Source organism: Neovison vison, chromosome 13 (genome assembly GCF_020171115.1).
Source record: "Neovison vison isolate M4711 chromosome 13, ASM_NN_V1, whole genome shotgun sequence".
NCBI classification, from domain to species: Eukaryota; Metazoa; Chordata; class Mammalia; order Carnivora; family Mustelidae; genus Neogale; species Neogale vison.
This window is the reverse complement of record NC_058103.1, coordinates 106,417,727-106,435,839: the sequence shown is the minus strand read 5'-3', so window position 1 is coordinate 106,435,839 and position 18,113 is coordinate 106,417,727. Positions and strand designations below refer to the sequence as shown.

Here is an 18,113-nt window from a genome sequence, read left to right as displayed (position 1 = left end):
GATCATGACCTGAGCCAAAGGCAGACACTTAACTGAGCCACCAAGGTGCCCTAAAATGTTTTTTAAATAGGTAGGTAGATAGATAGATAGATAAGCATAGGGGTACCTGTCTGGCTCAATCAGTAGAGCATGCAACTCTTGATTTCAGGGTTGTGAGTTCAGGCCCCACATTGGGCATGGAGCCTACTTAAGGAAGAAAACAAGCATAAACTAGTTAATGCTATGCATGTTGAAGTGTTTAGATGTGAAATGTTCTGTTGTCTGCAACTTTAAAATACATAACAGATGAATTCATGAATGTTGAGATGGACAGACAACTAGGCATGTGATAAATACAACAAAATATTAATTACAGACTTTTGATGGTGGGTATATGAGTGTTCACTGCAAAGTTCTTTCAACCTTTACATGTTGGAACATTTTCAGAATAAAATGTTGGGGGGCGCCTGGGTGGCTCAGTGGGTTAAAGCCTCTGCCTTCGGCTCGGGTCATGATCCCAGGGTCCTGGGATTGAGCCCCACATCAGGCTCTGTGCTCAGCGGGGAACCTGCTTCCCCCCTCTCTCTCTGCCTGCCTCTCTGCCTACTTGTGATCTCTGTCTGTCAAATAAATAAATAAAATCTTTTAAAAAAAAGAGAATAAAATGTTGGGGTCACCAAGGGCTGAGAGGAGAAAGGAGTAGGGGGTTATTATCTAATGGGTACAAACTTTCTGTTTGGGATGATGAAAATTCTCTGGAAATAGTGTTGATGTTTATGCAACAATCAGGTACATCAAGTACTTCATGGGAATGAGTTGTACACTTAAAAATAGTTAAGATGGTAAATTTTATGTATATTGTATTTTTTTTTAAAGTTCGAAGCTCAAAAGAAAAAAAGTATTGGGGAAAAATCCATGTGGAAGTGTCTGTGCCTTCTCTAGAGGTAGTCTGGGGTACTTCACAGAGGGAAAGGGAAAGGGAGTAGGTTGGTTGTGAGTGCGCCAAGCCCATTATAAGAAAAGAGTAATGGGGGGCGCCTGGGTGGCTCAGTGGGTTAAGCCGCTGCCTTCGGCTCAGGTCATGATCTCAGGGTCCTGGGATCGAGTCCCGCATCGGGCTCTCTGCTCAGCAGGGAGCCTGTTCCCTCTCTCTCTCTCTCTGCCTGCATCTCCATCTACTTGTGATTTCTCTCTGTCAAATAAATAAATAAAATCTTTTAAAAAAATTATCTTAAAAAAAAAAAAGAAAAGGGTAATGGGAAGAGAGAACAGAGGCTGTGGAAACAGAAAGGGGTTTATAATCCCAGTTTTCTCACTTTCTGGCTGTGTGACTGTACTTGTTCTTAGTGCTATTGCTCTAACAAATTATCACAAATTCAGTGGCTTAAAACAACACAAATTTATTATCTTGAGTTCTGGAGGTCTGATATGTGTCTCCCTCGGCCAAAATAAAGATCTGTGTTCCTTCTATAGACTCTTAATAGGCAGGAACAATATTTCTCCTGGTTTTTTCCTAACAGTTTTATTGAGATATAAATACATACCATACAGTTTACCCATTTAAAGCAAACAATTCAGTGGTTTTAGTATAGTCACAGAGCTACACAATCATCACATTTTCATCTCTCACCATTTTTATATATGAGGAAACAGAGGTTTGAGACATTAAGGAAACTCTCTTAGAGAAACCTCTAACTGGCACTGCTGGGGCGCGGCAGGGGCTTTCAGGAGCTGAGATTCCAGTCCACGCCTAGATTCCCTTCATGAAGTTCGACTCGTCCTCTGGGAGCAGTGTGGTGCAGTAAACAGCAGATGTTCACACCAGGTGAGACTCGGGTTCAAGGCTTTGTTTTGCTATCTGCAAGCTATGTGGCCTTTGGTAAAATCTGTTGGAGCCTCATTTGAAAAATGAGGGCAATAAATCTGGAGGGTGACTCACCTGAAAGATCCCTTCCAGCTAATAAATGCCAAGCCTCAATAAGAGGGAAGAAAAGATAATTAAAAATAAATTATCCAGGGGCGCCTGGGTGCTCAGTGGGTTAAGGCCTCTTCCTTCAGCTCGGGTCATGGTCCCAGGGTCTTGGGATCGAGCCCGGCGTCGGGCTCTCTGCTCAGTGGGGAGCCTGCTTCCCCTCTCTCTCTGCCTGCCTCTCTGCCTACTTGTGATCTCTGTCTGTCAAATAAATAAATAAAATATTTTTTAAAAAATTAAAATTTAAATAAATAAATAATCCAGGGGCGCCTGGGTGGCTCAGTGGGTTAAAGCCTCTGCCTTCGGCTCAGGTCATGATCTCAGGGTCCTGGGATGAAGCCCTGCATCGGGGCTCTCTTCTCAGCGGGGAGCCTGCCTCCTCCTCTCTCTCTGCCTGCCTCTCTGCCTACTTGTGATCTGTCAAATAAATAAATAAAATCTTTTTTAAAATAAATAAATAAATTATCCAGCATCCAGTGCAACAAAAGGGATACGAATTCCCTGAAGACAGCGGCTCAGGTACTTCTTTGTACTTCCTGAGCACCTGGCGCAGGTTTTGGAATTCCTCCCCAAAGGGCCTCAGCCCGGTGACAGACAAATGAGTAGACTGACCCTTACAGAGGCACAGAAAGGTGGAAAGAGCAGTGGGGGCGATGAGGGTTGTGGGGGTGGGTACCTCGGGGTAGTCGGCGCAGGAGTGGGCAACTGCCAAGTGAAGGTAAACACGGGTGGGTGGGATCAGAGGCAGCTCTTTCCAAAGGCAAAGTTCAGCCGCAGTGTGAGGGCTGGACCGAGAAAAAGCGTGTTGGAGGTATTGTTCTAAAAACAAATCTTCAAGCGGCATAGGGTGACACAACATCACGCGTGGCCGAGCTCCGCCCCTTCCCACCTCTCCCGCTGGTGCACGAGATTTGGTGTACTCGCCCACCACAATAAGCCTCCTCTCGCCGCCTTGCAATTGGTACAGCCCAAGCTCTGGGAAAAGACGCCCGTTGTCACGCCCCTGCCTCTGATTGGCTGGAGAATTTAAAGATCCGGCCGGTAATAGGGTAATTTTCTACTTCTAGTATTTGAAAGTTCCTACTGCCGGAGGTTCACTAGGGGCCGGCTGTGTTCAGCGTGTTCGTCCGAGTACCGGTGCAAGTGAGTGTCCACGCGACCCCAGAGGTGGGAGACAGAGAGCCTGCTTTTTCAAAGGGTCTCTGCCGGGAGGGTGCAGACGAGTGGGTCAGACGGAGGAAACATGGTTTCCCGAGCTCCAGGGTCCCCGGCGATTTCCCCAGCCAAACATTCTCTACCCGGTGCCCACTTTGAGATGGGAAGGAAGAGTCAGGGCTTGGGAATCACACTAACTCTGACTCCTGCCAGTCGTTGTAACCTCTCCCACTCTGTTTCTACTAATGTACACGGGGAATAGTGAGACTGACCTGGCTGCATGTAAACCACTGAACGTATTTGGAAGACAGAATGTGTCCTGGCTCATCTCTCCACTTAAGCTTCCCTTGCTTCCTTGGGAGAGGACTCGGGATTCCCTTGTCCGCTCTGGGCTTCTTGGAATCAGGCTTCTTTTTTGTTCAGAAGTCGGACAGCTGAGGCTCACCATTCCTGAGTGCATTTGACGCTGCCCCGTCCACCTCTCTGGAAAATACTGGTAAGAGAGTAATGTCTGCGTGAATTTCGGTTGATCCCAGGTCCCTCTTGCCGTCTCCGTGACCTCTTTGTCTTACCAGTGACAGCTTCCGTGAACCTCTGTGGCCTTGACCGGGCTCCCTATTAGGTCCACTGAGTCCTTATGACTCCGGCTCTCCGGACTTTTTGCAGATCTGCAGAGGCGGTGGCGATGCTGTCCGGCACCCAGGCAGCGCCCGCGGGATTCGAGGACGCGGAGCTGCGGTGCCGCGTGGCTCTGGAGGAGCTGAGCCCGGGCGGGCAGCCGCGAAAGCGCCAGGCCTTACGCTCCGCGGAGCTGAGCCTGGGGCGGAATGAGCGCCGAGAGTTGCTGCTGCGGCTGCAGGCGCCTGGGTCCGAGGGGCGGCCGCGCTGCTTCCCTCTGCGGGCCGCGCGTCTCTTCACGCGCTTCGCGGCGGCCGGACGCAGCACACTGCGGCTTCCCACCGACGGCGTCCCCGGGGCAGGCGCTGTGCAGCTGCTGCTCTCCGACTGCCCCCCCGACCGCCTGCGACGCTTCCTGCGCACGCTGCGCCTCAAGCTGGCCGCGGCCCCGGGGCCCGGGCCAGCTTCCGCTCGGGCGCAGCTGTTGGGACCGCGGCCCTGCGACTTCGTCACCATCAGCCCCGTGCAGCCCGAGGAGATGCAGCGCGCGGCGGCCACCCGGGTCCCGCACGCCACGCCAGTGAAGCGGCCCCTGGAACCCCAGGCGGGAGCCAAGCCCAGCACTGTGAGCGCAGGAAAGGGGGGACGCCTCAAGGAGGGGTGTGCCCCTGAGATGGAAGAGACCCAGGGGCCCAAGTTGGGGTGGGGGGAGGTGGTGGCAGGACATGGGAGGGGGTTGCTGGTTATCTCAGAGGAGATGCCCATCCAACATCTGAGCATGACAGAGATGTGGGAATTGTGCCTGTGTTTCTGAGTGCAATCCCTGAGTAAGCTAGAATAGGAAGAGCAGGCCCACCTCATGGTAAAAGAGAAAGAGAAGGAGATTTCAGAAGAAAAAGTCGGAGACTGTTGGGCCTGGAGAAGGAGAGGAGCTCTTGGAGAGAAGTGGACAGCAGTGTCAGGTGCAGCCAACAGGTCTGATCAGTTGGAGGGGACAGAGTCTGGAAGGTCTGACAGTGTTTGTGAACTGAGGCGCCTGGATCACAGACCACAGGGTTTTGAGACTAAGCTGGGGAGAAGATGGAGATGGAGCCAGGCAGGGTTTTGCTGTGAGACAGGCAGGTTTGTGATGGGAAGAGAAGTGAGAAGGAAGGACCTGTGAGAGAACCAGGAGATTTAGGGAAACCAGGAGACAGAGCCAAGGGAGGATCCAGACCCACCCAGTGCAGTTACCAGGGCACCAGGGATCAGTGGAGATCCAGCCTTGAGCCCTTCCTCAAGGAGAGACCTGGCCTGGAGTAGTTATTAGTAAGATCTCCTGGGGAACCAAAACTGCCCACGGGCTTCAAGGAATGAAACCAGCAGAGACACAAAGGGCTACCAGGCCTAGCATGCCACACAGGCTAAGAAGGGAGGGGCAATGCCTAAGTGGGAGTAGGAAGCCCTAAGATAATCCTGTCCCCCCACAGGAAGCCCCAAGATGGCCCTTGCCTGTGAAGAGGCTGAGCTTGCCCCCAACAAAACCACAGCTTTCTAAGGAGCAGGCTGCTGTGCTAAGGGTTGTCCTGAAAGGCCAGAGCATCTTCTTCACTGGGAGTGCAGGTAGTGGGGGAGGGAGGGGGCAGCGTCAGAGGTTGGGGGAGCGGTGATGGGGTAGGATAGAGGAGCAAGAGACCCTGACTTTACCCTCTCTCCAGGGACAGGGAAGTCTTATCTGCTGAAGCGTATCCTGGGCTCACTGCCTCCCACAGGTACTGTGGCTACTGCCAGCACTGGGGCGGCAGCCTGCCACATCGGGGGTACCACGCTCCATGCCTTTGCAGGTAAGTGGGAACCTCTGGGGCTTGAGCAGGAAGCCAGCCAGTCCTGTGAGATGGGAGAGGGGGCTCTGGGCTGAGACATGGCTAGGGTCTCAGGCTGCATGGTATCACTCACAGGCATCGGCTCAGGCCAGGCTCCCCTAGCCCAGTGTGTGGCCCTGGCCCAGCGGCCAGCTGTGCGGCAAGGCTGGCTGAACTGCCAGCGGCTAGTCATCGATGAGATCTCCATGGTGGAGGGTGACCTGTTTGACAAGCTGGAAGCAGTGGCCAGGTCAGTATGTGTAGCAAGGGCTGGGTTTTGGTGGTTTTCCATTTGGAACCTGGCCACCTCAGCTTCTAAAGTCCCCCATGCTCCTATGCAGAGCTGTCCGGCAACAGGACAAGCCTTTTGGAGGGATCCAGCTCATCATCTGTGGGGACTTCCTACAGCTGCCACCTGTAACCAAGGGCTCCCAGCCCCCGAAGTTCTGCTTTCAGGTATCACTCACCCTCCGGCCCTGGCCCCCGACAGGTGCCTACTCTTCTCCCTGAAACCCCTACCCTACCCCCACCAGGCCAAGAGCTGGAGAAGGTGTGTCCCAGTGACTCTGGAGCTGACCGAAGTGTGGAGGCAGGCAGACCAGAACTTCATCTCTCTGCTGCAAGCTGTCAGGCTGGGAAGGTACGCCCTGGTGAACAGAGAAGGGGGAAAAGTGCTTCATGGCCCCATAGAAGGTGGTCACTCTCTGAGCATTGGGACTCTGTCTCCTCCAAGGTTGGGTCCCCATCACCCAGCACACGCCCTGGTGCAGAGTAGGTGTCAGGAAAGTATGGGCACATGGGTACACAAGAAGAAATCAGAGATGTTAATACTCCTACTTCACAGATGCAGAAATGGGGCATTCAAAGAAGTGAAGTGACTTGCCCCAAATTCCAGCCAGTAAGTGACTGGGCTGGGATTTGAACCTGGCCTGACTCTAAAACCCAAGTTCCTTCCACTCTTAGAGGCTACAGTGTCATTTGGTGAGGAAGAGAGTTTTCAGGCACCATCCCACCCCAACTAGGACAAAAGGTTGAAATGCTGTGACTATTCTTTTTTTTTTTTTTTTTAAAGATTTTATTCATTTATTTGACAGACAGAGATCACAAGTAGGCAGAGAGGCAGGCAGAGAGAGAGGAGGAAGCAGGCTCCCCACTGAGCAGAGAGCCCGATGCGGGGCTCGATCCCAGGACCCTGGGATCATGACCTGAGCTGAAGGCAGAGACTTTAACCCACTGAGCCACCCAGGTGCCCCTGCTGTGACTATTCTAATGTGCAAGCAGGCAAGAGGCCAGGAAGGCCAAAGACATGGGCCAGAGTTGGGCCTTGAAAACCAGATTGGGACAGGAGGTGGTGGTAGTGAGGGGCTTTCTATGCTTAGGGGTCCTGTCACAGATATGTGAGTCAGGTAGGAAGGCACACAGCACACACCAGCATATGTGGGGAACAAGAGGAAGATTGAGTGGCAAAGCAGAGAGAGATGTAGGTCTTAAGTTTTTCCCCGACTCTCACATGATTTGCTGTTGCACCCAGGCTTCTCCAGTGGATGAAGGCTTGAGATAGAAACACAGGCTAGGGGCACCTGGCTGGCTCAGTCGGAGGAGCAAGAGGGTCTTGATCTTAGGATTGGGAGTTTGAGTCCCACATTGGGCATAGAGATTACTTAAATAAATAAATAAATATCATTGAACATTATATCAAAAACTAATGATGTGCTATACATTGGCTAATTGAATTTAAATAAAAACAAACAAACTTAAAAAAGAAACACAGGCGAGATTTTTGCCCCCAAGGCAGCAAGCAAGCAAGGCTAGAAGACTGTAGCCTGGAGGCCTGGAGCCTGGAGGTCTGATGATAGGCTACCAATATGACAGGGTATCAACCTCAGTGCCTTATCGAGGTCCTCTGAACCTCTGGCCTGTGCTCACTCATCATATCCAACTTCCTCAGGAGCACTGGGGTGGGAGGGTGCCTAGCTCCTACCTGGGGACATTCACAGGGAAGTGTGCCTCCTTCTGTGGGAGGAGGGGAATGATCTGTGAATGATCATTCCCCATGTCAGGGCTCCGAGTGGGGAAAGGCAAGTTGGCCAGCCTGGGGGCCAATACATTCTGCCTTGGTGCCCCTTTCTAATCCCCAAGTCTGACCCATGCCCTACAGCTTGGGCCATTATCAGCCAGGTGCCCCACCTTCCCTGATGTTCAGGTGGGCTCTGCCCTGACAGCCTAGCCCCTACAGGTGCTCAGACGAAGTGACCCGCCAACTCCAGGCCACAGCCTCCCACAAGGTGGGGCGAGATGGGATTGTGGCCACAAGGCTCTGCACTCACCAGGATGACGTGGCCCTCACCAATGAGAGGCGACTACAGGAACTACCAGGTGAGCAGGGAACCAGGGCTGGTCAAAACCAGCTGGGAAGGGCCATCAGGCTGGTGTGGGTCTCCACCCCCACCTAACAGCCTGGGCCCTTGGGGCCATTTGGCTATTTAGACCCCCAACCTCTCTGGCCATAAAGACCCTTGTATTTGGGACACCTGGGTGGCTAAGTTGGTTGGACGACTGCCTTCAGCTCAGGTCATGATCCTGGAGTCCTGGGATTGAGTCCCGCATCAGGCTGCCAGCTCCATAGGGAGTCTGCTTCTCCCTCTGACCTTCTCCTCACTCATGCTCTCTCTCACTGTCTCTCTCTCAAATAAATAAATAAAATCTTAAAAAAAAAAAAAAAAAAACCCTTATATTTGCAGATGTAACTGTGACTTTGAGAGGCATGACCTTGAATAGGTCAAGGTCACTGAGCCAGTAAATGCTGGAAGTAAGATTTGAACCCAGGCCCCTGATTCCAAAGCCCCAGCTGTCCCCACTACCTCCTTCTATACCCTGGTCTAACATGTGGTTTTGGAAACTGAACCACAAGTCAATGACTTATAATGTGTTTGCCTAACTCTTTTTTCCTAGGTGAGATACACACCTTTAAGGCCATGGACAGCGACCCTGAGCAAGCTCGAACCCTGGATGCCCAGTGTCCTGTTAGCCAGATTCTTCAACTAAAGCTGGGCGCCCAGGTGAATGGGAAGCAGAGCCAAGACCTGGGGGGTCTGGGCTTCCCCGGTCCTTGCCCCTCAGCCCAGGCAACTCCATAGCCAGAGGGCCCAGCTGTGACCCCAGTGAACTCCCTCTCTCCTGCTCCCACCCACCTTCCTGTCTTCAGCTTCCCACTGCTTCTTCTTGCCAGGCCTGGGGCACCAGCAACAGTGCTTTGGACAAGCCCCTTTCCCTTGCTAAAGCTCAGTTTCTGTGAGAGAGCCCTGCTTCTTCCCGTGATGTTGGGGTGGGCCAAATGGGAGACTCTCCTTAGGTTCTGAAGGGCACTTAAGTTTGGAAGAGGGGTACAGGACCTGGGGCTATCCCTCACAGGTTTTGTCCATGCACATACCCTATAATAGAAACAATCATTTTTCAGAGCCCTGTGATGCCCATTACCTTACCGCTCCTTACCCTCTCCTGAGGCAGACAGCAAACGTCATTCCCCCTTGACACCAGGGGCAACTGAGACTGGAGAATATAAAGCAGCTTGCCACAGGGGTCACAGTCAGGCGGTGACGGAGTTAAGGATTAGGACTTTGTACCTCTCCAGGTGTTCCCCTAGCTTCTTGGAACTGTCCTAGCGACTGCTGGAGCTGAGGCCAGGTGTGGCCATGGCTGCTCTCTGTGACTCAAGTTTGCTTTCTCTTGCAGGTGATGTTGGTAAAGAACTTAGCAGTGTCCCGGGGCCTGGTGAATGGCGCCCGGGGCGTGGTCATTGGGTTTGAGACTGAGGGGAGAGGTAAGCAGTGGGCCTACTGCGTGAGTTTGCAGCCCTGGGGTATGTGTGAGGAGAAGGCTAGGTTGGAGGGGTAAAGCCTGCTCACCTCTGAGCCCTGAAGCAGGGCCAAAAGGTGGGACTTCTCCACACTTCCCTCAGGGCTGCCCCAGGTGCGGTTCCTGTGTGGAGTCACTGAGGTAATCCGCGCTGACCGCTGGACGGTGCAGTCCACAGGGGGCCAGCTCCTCAGCCGGCAGCAGCTGCCCCTCCAGCTGGCCTGGGCAATATCCATCCACAAGAGCCAGGTGAGCAGCCAGTGTGGGGGATGGGGAGGGGCAGGGCAGATGGGGGACAGGATAGGCCTGGAGTTGAAGGGGGTTCTTAAAGGCTTTATGGAGGTTGAGCTTGCCCTGGATGGAAAGTTTCAGACCAGTGGTAGAATTAGCCTTTCTTTTGCACATTTCCTGTCCTCCTTCCTCTACCTTTCCCAGATACACACCGTCCCCTCTGTCATCTCCTTTCCTGCCATTGACTGAGCCACTACAGATGTTAAATTTAATCCTGACAACTGTATGAGGTGTAGATGTGATAATCGGTCCCGTTTTACAGAAGGGAAAACCAAAGCTCAGAGTGGTTAAGTAAGTTGTCCAAGGTCACACAGAGAGGGAGATACAGAGTCAGGATTCATTTCTTGCCTGTCTGATCCAGGCCTGAGCTCTTTCCTTTCACTCCCATCCTTCTACTCTAATCCTCAATCTGTGTCTTCTACTCAGACACACAATTTTTATCAATCTATCTCTCTACCTTGAGACTCTCCAGACTAACTGAAGAGATCCAGGGGCAGTCTCTGGGCTAGCGCAGGTGGGGTCAGGTTCTTGTGCACAAGGGATTTCAGGCTAAGCTGGTGCTCGCTCTGTCCCTCCATTCCCCCAGGGCATGTCCCTGGACTGCGTGGAGATCTCTTTGGGCCGTGTGTTTGCCAGTGGCCAGGCCTACGTGGCCCTTTCCCGGGCCCGCAGCCTGCAGGGCCTGCGCGTGCTGGACTTTGATCCCATGGTGGTTCGTTGTGATCCCCGTGTGCTGAGCTTCTATGCCGCCCTGCGGAGGGGCAGGGGCCTCAGCCTGGTAAGAGGGAGTCCCCTGTTGGTGGGTCATATGGCATGGGAAGCCAGGAGCTAGGACAGAGGGAAGGCCAAGGGGCCATGGGGTCGGGGTGGCAGAGCCTTCTCCAGCTCTGTTGGGAGCAGGGGCAAGAGGAAGGAAATGCTGGCCACTGGGCTGTGGCCCTGGGGGACAGCCTGAGTCCATGACTGGGTTTCTCTGTCTCTGATCCAGAAGTCTCCAAATGATGATGAGGCAGCCTCAGACCAAGAGAATGAGGACCCAAACCTTTGAGCCTCAAAGAGAAGACAAATGGTGGTCTCCCCTTCTACCTCCTCCCTAGTGGGCCAGGGCCCCTGGAAATAACTGGGGGAGGATAGCCAGTGTCTCTTTCTGCCTTCTGCAGGGCTCTCAGCCTCCTGGCAGGGCACAAGGGAGAGTACTTTCCACCCATTTGCCAGCTGTGCCTCAGCTTCTCTCCTTGTCCTGGGTGAGCTACTTCCAGGAATAGGAGAAACCCTTTTCAGGCCAGTTGGGAATGGGCCTATGGTAGCACCTGGTGTTCTAGAACAAAGCTGTCTGTGAGGGCTGGCCCAGGGCCACGCGGTTGTGGATGGTGCTTTCTTGGAGCTGCAGAGGGGAGAGGCCGTGAAGACAGGTACTCCAGGAGCAGGAATAGGCTATAGGAGCCCTGGACTGGGAGACTCTGGGCAAGTACAGGCCCCAGAGAAGGGAACTGGGGTTAGTTTCATAGGTAGGCCCAGGCTACACAGGCCAGGACAAACCCCTTCCTGAGCCTAACCTGAGAACACTCAATGCAAACCATGTGCCTGTATCTTAAGCTCCTTTTTTGGAGAAGAAATAGTATTTAGGGGTATTGAGATGGATGTTCTCAGATTACATTTATTTAGGCCAAATAAACTTGTGAGTTGTATAAGGACTATGAGTTGAGTCATCTGCTCTCTTTAAGAAGGCATCCCTGCCTGGGAGACGAGCTACACCTGTAGCCAAGGCCCTCTCCCCATGGGTGCACACAAGGGGTTTGCTACATCATGACACCCTCATGTGAGTTTTTGTTAGGATCACTGGTTATTTGGAAAGCTGAGTTACCCGAGATTGGTGACTCACAATGAAATGACAAGGTGAATCACTGTTGCCCAGGGTTCAGACAAGGACACAGAAGAGAATTCACAGGGCCGGATATGGGCCTGTCACAACATCTGAATGCTGGGGTCTCAGTTGCAGCTTTTTCACTTTGTGCCTTGCTTGGGTGGGGCTCCAGCTTGAATGTTGTGATGGAGAAGGGATCATCCGCAAGCTAGCTTACGATGGGGAGCCTGGGTGGCTCATTTGGTTAAGTGGCTGCCTTTGGCTCAGGACATGATCCCAGGTTCCTGGGACTGAGCCCTGCATTGGGTTCCCTGCTCAGTGGTAGTCTGCTTCTCCCTCTCCTGCGCCCCCTGCTTGTGTGCTCTCTCTCTCCCTCTGTCAAATAAATAAAATCTTAAAACAAAAAAACAAAAAAGAAAAAACCCCTAGCTTCAGTTGATCAGAGTCTGCTGGAAATTGTTTAGGAGCCCTTACAGTTTGGGCTAAAACTAGGTTCCCTGATTATGAATAAAATGTATCTTGTTTTTTTTGTTGTTTTTTTTTTTTTAAGATTTTATTTATTTATTTATTTATTTGACAGAGAGCAGGGAGCCCAATGCGGGGCTCCATCTTAGGAATCTGGGATCATGACCTGAGCTGAAGGCAGACGCTTAACGACTGAGCCACCCAGGCGTCCCCTTTATTTATTTATTTATTTTTGAGATTTTATTTGAGAGAGAGAGAGAACAGCAGAAAGAGAGAGAGAGAAGCAGACTCCCGCTAAGCAGGGAGCCTGATGTGGGGCTCGATCCCAGGGATCATGACCTGAGCCAAAGGCAGACGCTTAACCAATTGAGCCAGCCAGGCGCCACAGTAAAATGTATTTTAAATCTAAAATCAACAATGGTAGGAAGAGTGAAACCATTCTGGTTGCAGGAGGTTGTGAAATCTGGGCATTTGAGGGAATTTATCCTTATCTTCCAAAGGCCAGTAGAGGCCCCAGCACACACAGCAGGTGTTCAAGGAGTGGAGACCATGGGTAGGGCGGCTCAGTGCTGTTGTGTTTCAGAGGGCCTACAGCTATTCCCTGTGGGCTTCCTGGAGGAAGCGGGGCTACAGCCTGTGGAGAGTTTGACTGATAGGGGACAGACCTGGCTTTCCACCTCATTTTGTCACTCCTCAGCTGTGTGACTTTAGGGATGTTACACAACCTCTCTGGCGGTTTCCTCATTTATAAAATGCAGGTGGTAACTGACTTTCATGTGGGTTGTTGGGAGAAAGGCCAACCATGTGGCAGGAGCTCGGTCAGGAGCCCTCATTAACATGTATGATCACTAATGCTTAGCCCAATGATGTCTACAGAGAACAGCATTGTCTGGTTCCTACACTCCTTTGGCAGACAAGATGTGAAGGCTCGGAGGGGGTGCCAGCCTTGCCCCCGGACAACCCCTGCCTGTCTCATTTTTTTTTTAAAATATTTTATTTATTTATTTGACAGAGATCACAAGTAGGCAGAGAGGCAGGCAGAGAGCGAGGAGGAAGCAGGCTCCCCGCTGAGCAGAGAGCCCGACGCAGGGCTCAATGCCAGGACCCCGGGATCATGACCCGAGCCGAAGGCAGAGGCTTTAACCCACTGAGCCACCCAGGCGCCCCTGCCTGTCTCATTCTTGTCACCACTTTTCCTGTTCTTGAGGAGTTGATTGTTTTTCTGTAGCCTGAACCCTTTTCTCTGCCCCAAATAGAAGATACTCCCTAGGAGAAGCCAAGCCTATCAGAGTGACCCCACACCCAACAAGTGGGCGACATGGAGGCCCTTCAGTGCAGCACTATTTGAAAGTCAGTGTCTCCATCTGCCTTTAGGACACAGCCCTCCTTGCAGATCCAGCTGTGAGCAGGTCTTACCAGAGGCCTGCCCTGTGAGGAGCTTACAGCCAGGTCGCACCTTGTTTTTTTCACTCCTTCCAGTTAACACAGTTGGCTACCAACCCGTTCAGCACAGATAGCATTGTCTTGGGCTTCCTAGCAGCTCTGCATCCTTTGGGGTTCTTGGATGGAAACAGAAGACCCTGACTCAAAATAACAAGCAAGAAAGGAAGGTAATGGAAGGTTAGCTCGAAGAACTATATGAAGCTCAGAAACCCAGGCTTGGCTACATGTGGGAACCAGGGAGGCTAGAACTAATGGCAGGAATGGAGTTGGGAACAGCTGGTTGGGAGCTCTGTGGGCATCCCCGGACACAGGCACGGCCCTTAGGGAGGGAGTCCTGTTCTCTTCTGCCTCCTTGCTTCACTCAGTCCACACCTACAGGCAGGTGCAGGGATGTGGCTGGTTGCGCTTGCTCTCCCGTGCAGGTCCTGCAGCTCCCTAGCAGGAGGCTGAATATGCTGTCAAGGTGCAAGAGGGACCAGGGCTCTTGCCAAGAGAGGAATTTCCCATCATCCCCCAGACCCAGTCTGTTGAAGATGTTTGAAGGTCCTGGTGATACAGTTATTTCTTCTGCATCCTCTCCCCTTCCCTCCCTCACTCTCTGACCCTGCCCTCTACACACACCGCTGAGCCACGCCCCCCCACCCTTCTTCCTTACCCAAGGCCCTATTGCAGCTTTTCCTGGTCTCATATGGACTTGCCCTGCTTAAAGATGTCTTCCTCATGGGACTGCCTGTATACCAGAAAGTCCTGCCTTAGCAATCCCTTCTTGTTGTAAAGATGCTCTCCAGAAGGCTCCGGAGAAAGGCATGCATGTCCCCTGTAAGGAGGAGCTGCCCTCAGGCCAGATCACGTGAGGGGACCTTACAGTTCTTAATGTTCTTGATGTCTCATACAATCTAACTTCATACCTGGATCCCTGGGGGTATAGGGAAACCCCATCTCAGCCAGATTTGAGGGTTCCCCATCCACCTCTAGGGTCACACAGGCAGGGAGTAGGGCCTCTCCTGTCCACAGCCTCATGGTGGCTGCAGATATCCACAGTGACAAGCATCCATCGGCTTTAACTTTACCCAGGCCCTAGGGAAAGGTAAGGGTTGGGGAAAGGTCATAGCCTCTCCAGGGGCCTCCCTCTCTGCCCTCTGGAGCCCTGCCACCTCTTTGATAGTGCTCCCAGGGACCCTCTGATCACTCACCCCTCCCTAGTCTTGGGGACCCTCCTCTCTTTGCCTCTCCTTCCCCCTACCACAGTCCCCTCAAGGAACTGGAAGCAAAAGCCAGAGGATTATGGTCTCAGGTAGCCTCAGATTTGAGGCCAAGAAGCACAAAGCCTTGTGACCTTGCTTAGAATAATGGGAGCAGGGTAGATGGATAAGTATGGGCCGAAAGAGAGAATATCTCCAGTAATCACTGTCATTCTAGGATGAAAGAGACTTCCTGCCCATCCTTTTGGTTCATTCATGGTTTGTTCCGCAAACACCTATGAGAGCCTCTAATATTCCAGGTGCTGGGCTAGACAGTAGAGACCCCCCTCAGTAAACCAGAGTGACATGGCCCTGGGATACTTAAAATGAATGGAGAGAGACACATTATAAACAAGCTAAATGATCAAATAAGAGAGTACCCACGGGTGAGGAGCACTTGCTTAGAGGATGGAGGGAGAAAGAGACTGCAAAGTGAGTGCCTTCCCCTACACACCTCCCCGACTTGGTCTACATGTTTCTAGCCTGAAATGCCCAGAGTAACCCCTCATGACTCACCTGAAACACACCTCTGTTCCCAGCATCTAGCCCTGCCCCTTTCTAGAAGAATGGTTCCAGTCTCCGAGCACATGCATTATGTGGTCCTTCCCTGTGGGTCTGCCTCCTGCGCAGAAAGTTCTTCAGAGCAGGACTGAGGACCCTGCTTCTTGCAGTCTGTGCACCCAGCACAGCACAGGGCCTGGGGCAGCATGGAGTGAATAACAAATGTGACGGAAGAATGCAGGGAACCTGCAGTTAGGGGACTGTAGGGCTTCCCACCTGCCTGAGCCTGCTGCCCTGGGGATGGTGGTGCCCTGGGGATGGTGGTGCCCATGCTGCTGCTCAGGAGAACCCTGGCCTTCCGTCTCCTCTCTGGTTGCATAGTCATGGGGGTTTCCCATTCTTCCCCTCCACTCTCCAGAGGAAGGCTGGAGAGAAGTTAGCAGGTGAACAAGTTGGAGAAAGGCATTTAGGAAAAGGGAACTGTGTGGTACAGAGGCACAGAGGTGTGAAAGATGGAGCTTAACGTTCTGCTTTATTAGACTCGAAAGCAAGACAAAATGGCAGTTGGGTGAGTCCAGCATATTCCTAAGGGTGCTCAACATGGGGAGGGGTGGATAGAACCCCCTCTGGGGAGAAAGAAGGTCTCCTGGAGTCCCCTTCCAGCTAGCCACCACTTGTCTCCTGGGCCCGAGAGCTCTGCCCTCAGACCAGGCGTGACCTGCCTTGGATGGTAATCAGCAACTTACAGTTCTATCTCCTAGAATGAGCCAGAGCCCTTGGGATGGAGAGACCTGGCTTAGATGTCTGAATGCCCCCATGGCACTCCACACCATGACTCCAGAAAGGAAATACTTCACAAAATGTTTGATAGGGGCACCTGGGTGGCTCAGTGGGTTAAAGCCTCTGCCTTCAGCTCAGGTCACGATCCTAGGGTCTTGGGATCGAGCCCCGCGTCGGGCTCTCTGCCCGGCGGGGAGCCTGCTTCCCCCACCCTCTGCCTGCCTCTCTGCCTACTTGGGATCTCTTTCTCGCTTTATAAATAAATAAAATCTTTAAAAAAAAAAAAAGTTTGATAAATGAAAGAACGAGTCCCCTAAGAGGCAGGGATGTTTACTCTGATCTTGCAGAGGAGGGAGCTGAGCCAGGCAGTGGCAGAGCTGAAACTCAAACCCACCCCCCTCCCCGACTCCTCCATCCTTCCTGGAGCCCTGCAGAGGAAGTAAAATGTGGGGCCGAGATGGCAGACCAATGGAGTCCACCAGTACCCTCCCCTCAGGAGGGATGCCCAGGAAGGGTTAGCTACGCATGATTCATCCTGACATATTTTGCCTACCGCCATAGGGCCAATGGTCATCCTCAGAGGCCCTGGATCCCAGAGTAACTAAGCCCTCCTGCTCCCCAAACACCACACACTGAAGACCACTAGGTGGCGCTAAGTGGTCAGTCCCTTCCCTGAGACCTGGCCGGTCCTTTGTCTCCTCGCGGTTCCTGGGCGGGGCTCGCGGGTGCCTCAGGAGCTGGGTTGCCCAGCAATTGTAGGGAAGAGAGATCCCTCTGTTGAGAAGTTTGCACCAAGTAGGTGTGGAGGACCTCATGTTTGTGTTCATGAGCCCTCTAGTTCGTTTTTCCTAACTCTGAAAGGACAGTGGGACATTATCCCCACCTCATCGGAGAGAGAACGAATTTCATGAAATGTTAGATGACGTGGGCGAAGCCACCCTACAAGCTGGGTCTGGAACCCAAGTCCCAGCTACAGGGAGGGTCCTGGGGTTTTTGCAAAGTCAGCAGAGGGCCATGAGGCTCCAAGTGGCACTGCCACTTCCCATGTGACCTTGAACAAGCTGCTGAAATCCTCAGCCCTAGTCTCATCATCAGCAAAGTGGGTCTAAGAGCGACCAACAGAGTTAGGACAAGTACAGAGCTGGGGTGGAGGCAGGCATGGGTGACCCCTCTTGATTACCTCTATTGTCTACGCTGCACTTACTCCAAGCCGCCACCCTGCACCGACTCCCCCCCGCACGTCCTCCCCTGCTTCTAGAGTAGCCCTGAGGATAACAGAATTAACAGGATCCAGAGTAAATGAAAAGTTCTCTTTCAGTCTTCCCTCCTGGAGGACCCAGACTGTGCCCACCCACCACAAGGAAGGGGAGAATGAAGGGCCCCTCAACAAACATGAGGTCCCAGCCCTAGTGAGTACATTTGTCAGAATCAGTTCTCTTCCTTCCTCTGTCCCTCCTCTTCTTCTTTTTTAAAGTAGGCTCCATGCCCAACATGAGGCTTGAATTCACAACCCTGAGATCAAGAGTCCCATGCTTTACCAACTGAGCCAGCCAGGCACCCTCTCCGTTCCTTCTCTTAACAGAGCTTTGATGACCCTTTGAGTGGGATCTTCAGACTGAGATTCCCAAGCAGGAGACAGGCTCACAGAAGACTGGCAGCTCACAGGGTCTCCACTATAAATGGCAGAGCTAGGATGGGCATAAGGCCTCACCCTGGTATTCAGAGGCTTCGGAAAAAGAGCAAGCATGGGTGCTTTCAGCCCCTAGCTTTTTCCCTGAATCCACACATTCAAGACTCCATTTCTTTTTTTCCTCCCCCACCCCCCGCCCATTTTTTTTTAAGAGAGAAAGAACACAAACGGGGAGCAGGAGGCAGAGGGAGAAGCACACTCCCCACTGAACGAGGATCCCAGAACCCTGGGACCATGACCTGAACTGAAGGCAACTGAGCTACACAGGCACCCCTTCTTTAAGATTCCGAGAGCATCACCTGCTGAGACAGAAACAGCTGGGAGGGGTCAAGATGGGAGGGGAAGGGCTTGGACGGAGACCCTAAATAGGGAAGTGAACTCAGGGGCCCAGACAAGCCCCGCAGGGAGGGGACTGACT

At 52.5% G+C, this 18,113-nt stretch overlaps 1 protein-coding gene across 3 annotated transcripts; it reads left to right on the top strand.

Moving 5' to 3' along the window:
• The first annotated feature begins 1,490 nt into the window (after nt 1–1,490).
• PIF1 (PIF1 5'-to-3' DNA helicase) lies at nt 1,491–11,405 on the top strand. 3 transcript variants are annotated; one of them, XM_044229555.1, is made up of 15 exons: nt 1,491–1,804; nt 3,019–3,094; nt 3,530–3,602; nt 3,773–4,349; nt 5,194–5,326; nt 5,422–5,547; nt 5,662–5,815; nt 5,907–6,021; nt 6,099–6,205; nt 7,802–7,941; nt 8,518–8,624; nt 9,298–9,385; nt 9,524–9,669; nt 10,298–10,489; nt 10,700–11,405. In XM_044229555.1, the coding sequence occupies exons 4-15, from the start codon at nt 3,792–3,794 to the stop codon at nt 10,757–10,759; spliced, it is 1,926 nt and encodes a 641-aa protein (XP_044085490.1). In that variant the 5' UTR covers nt 1,491–1,804; nt 3,019–3,094; nt 3,530–3,602; nt 3,773–3,791; the 3' UTR covers nt 10,760–11,405. The 3 variants fall into 3 exon arrangements, with proteins under 3 accessions (XP_044085490.1, XP_044085489.1, XP_044085491.1); XM_044229554.1 differs by lacking the exon at nt 1,491–1,804 and having other exon boundaries at nt 2,620–3,094; XM_044229556.1 differs by lacking the exons at nt 1,491–1,804; nt 10,298–10,489 and having other exon boundaries at nt 2,620–3,094.
• Nucleotides 11,406–18,113: the final 6,708 nt, after the last annotated feature.

Bases quoted from the DNA above. Each gene is read 5' to 3' on its own strand.
- PIF1 (XM_044229555.1), top strand. From the start codon at position 3,792: ATGCTGTCCGGCACCCAGGCAGCGCCCGCGGGATTCGAGGACGCGGAG. The intron at 5,548-5,661 runs GTAAGTGGGAAC...TATCACTCACAG, and splicing joins CACGCTCCATGCCTTTGCAG to GCATCGGCTCAGGCCAGGCT. The intron at 6,022-6,098 runs GTATCACTCACC...TACCCCCACCAG, and splicing joins CCCCGAAGTTCTGCTTTCAG to GCCAAGAGCTGGAGAAGGTG.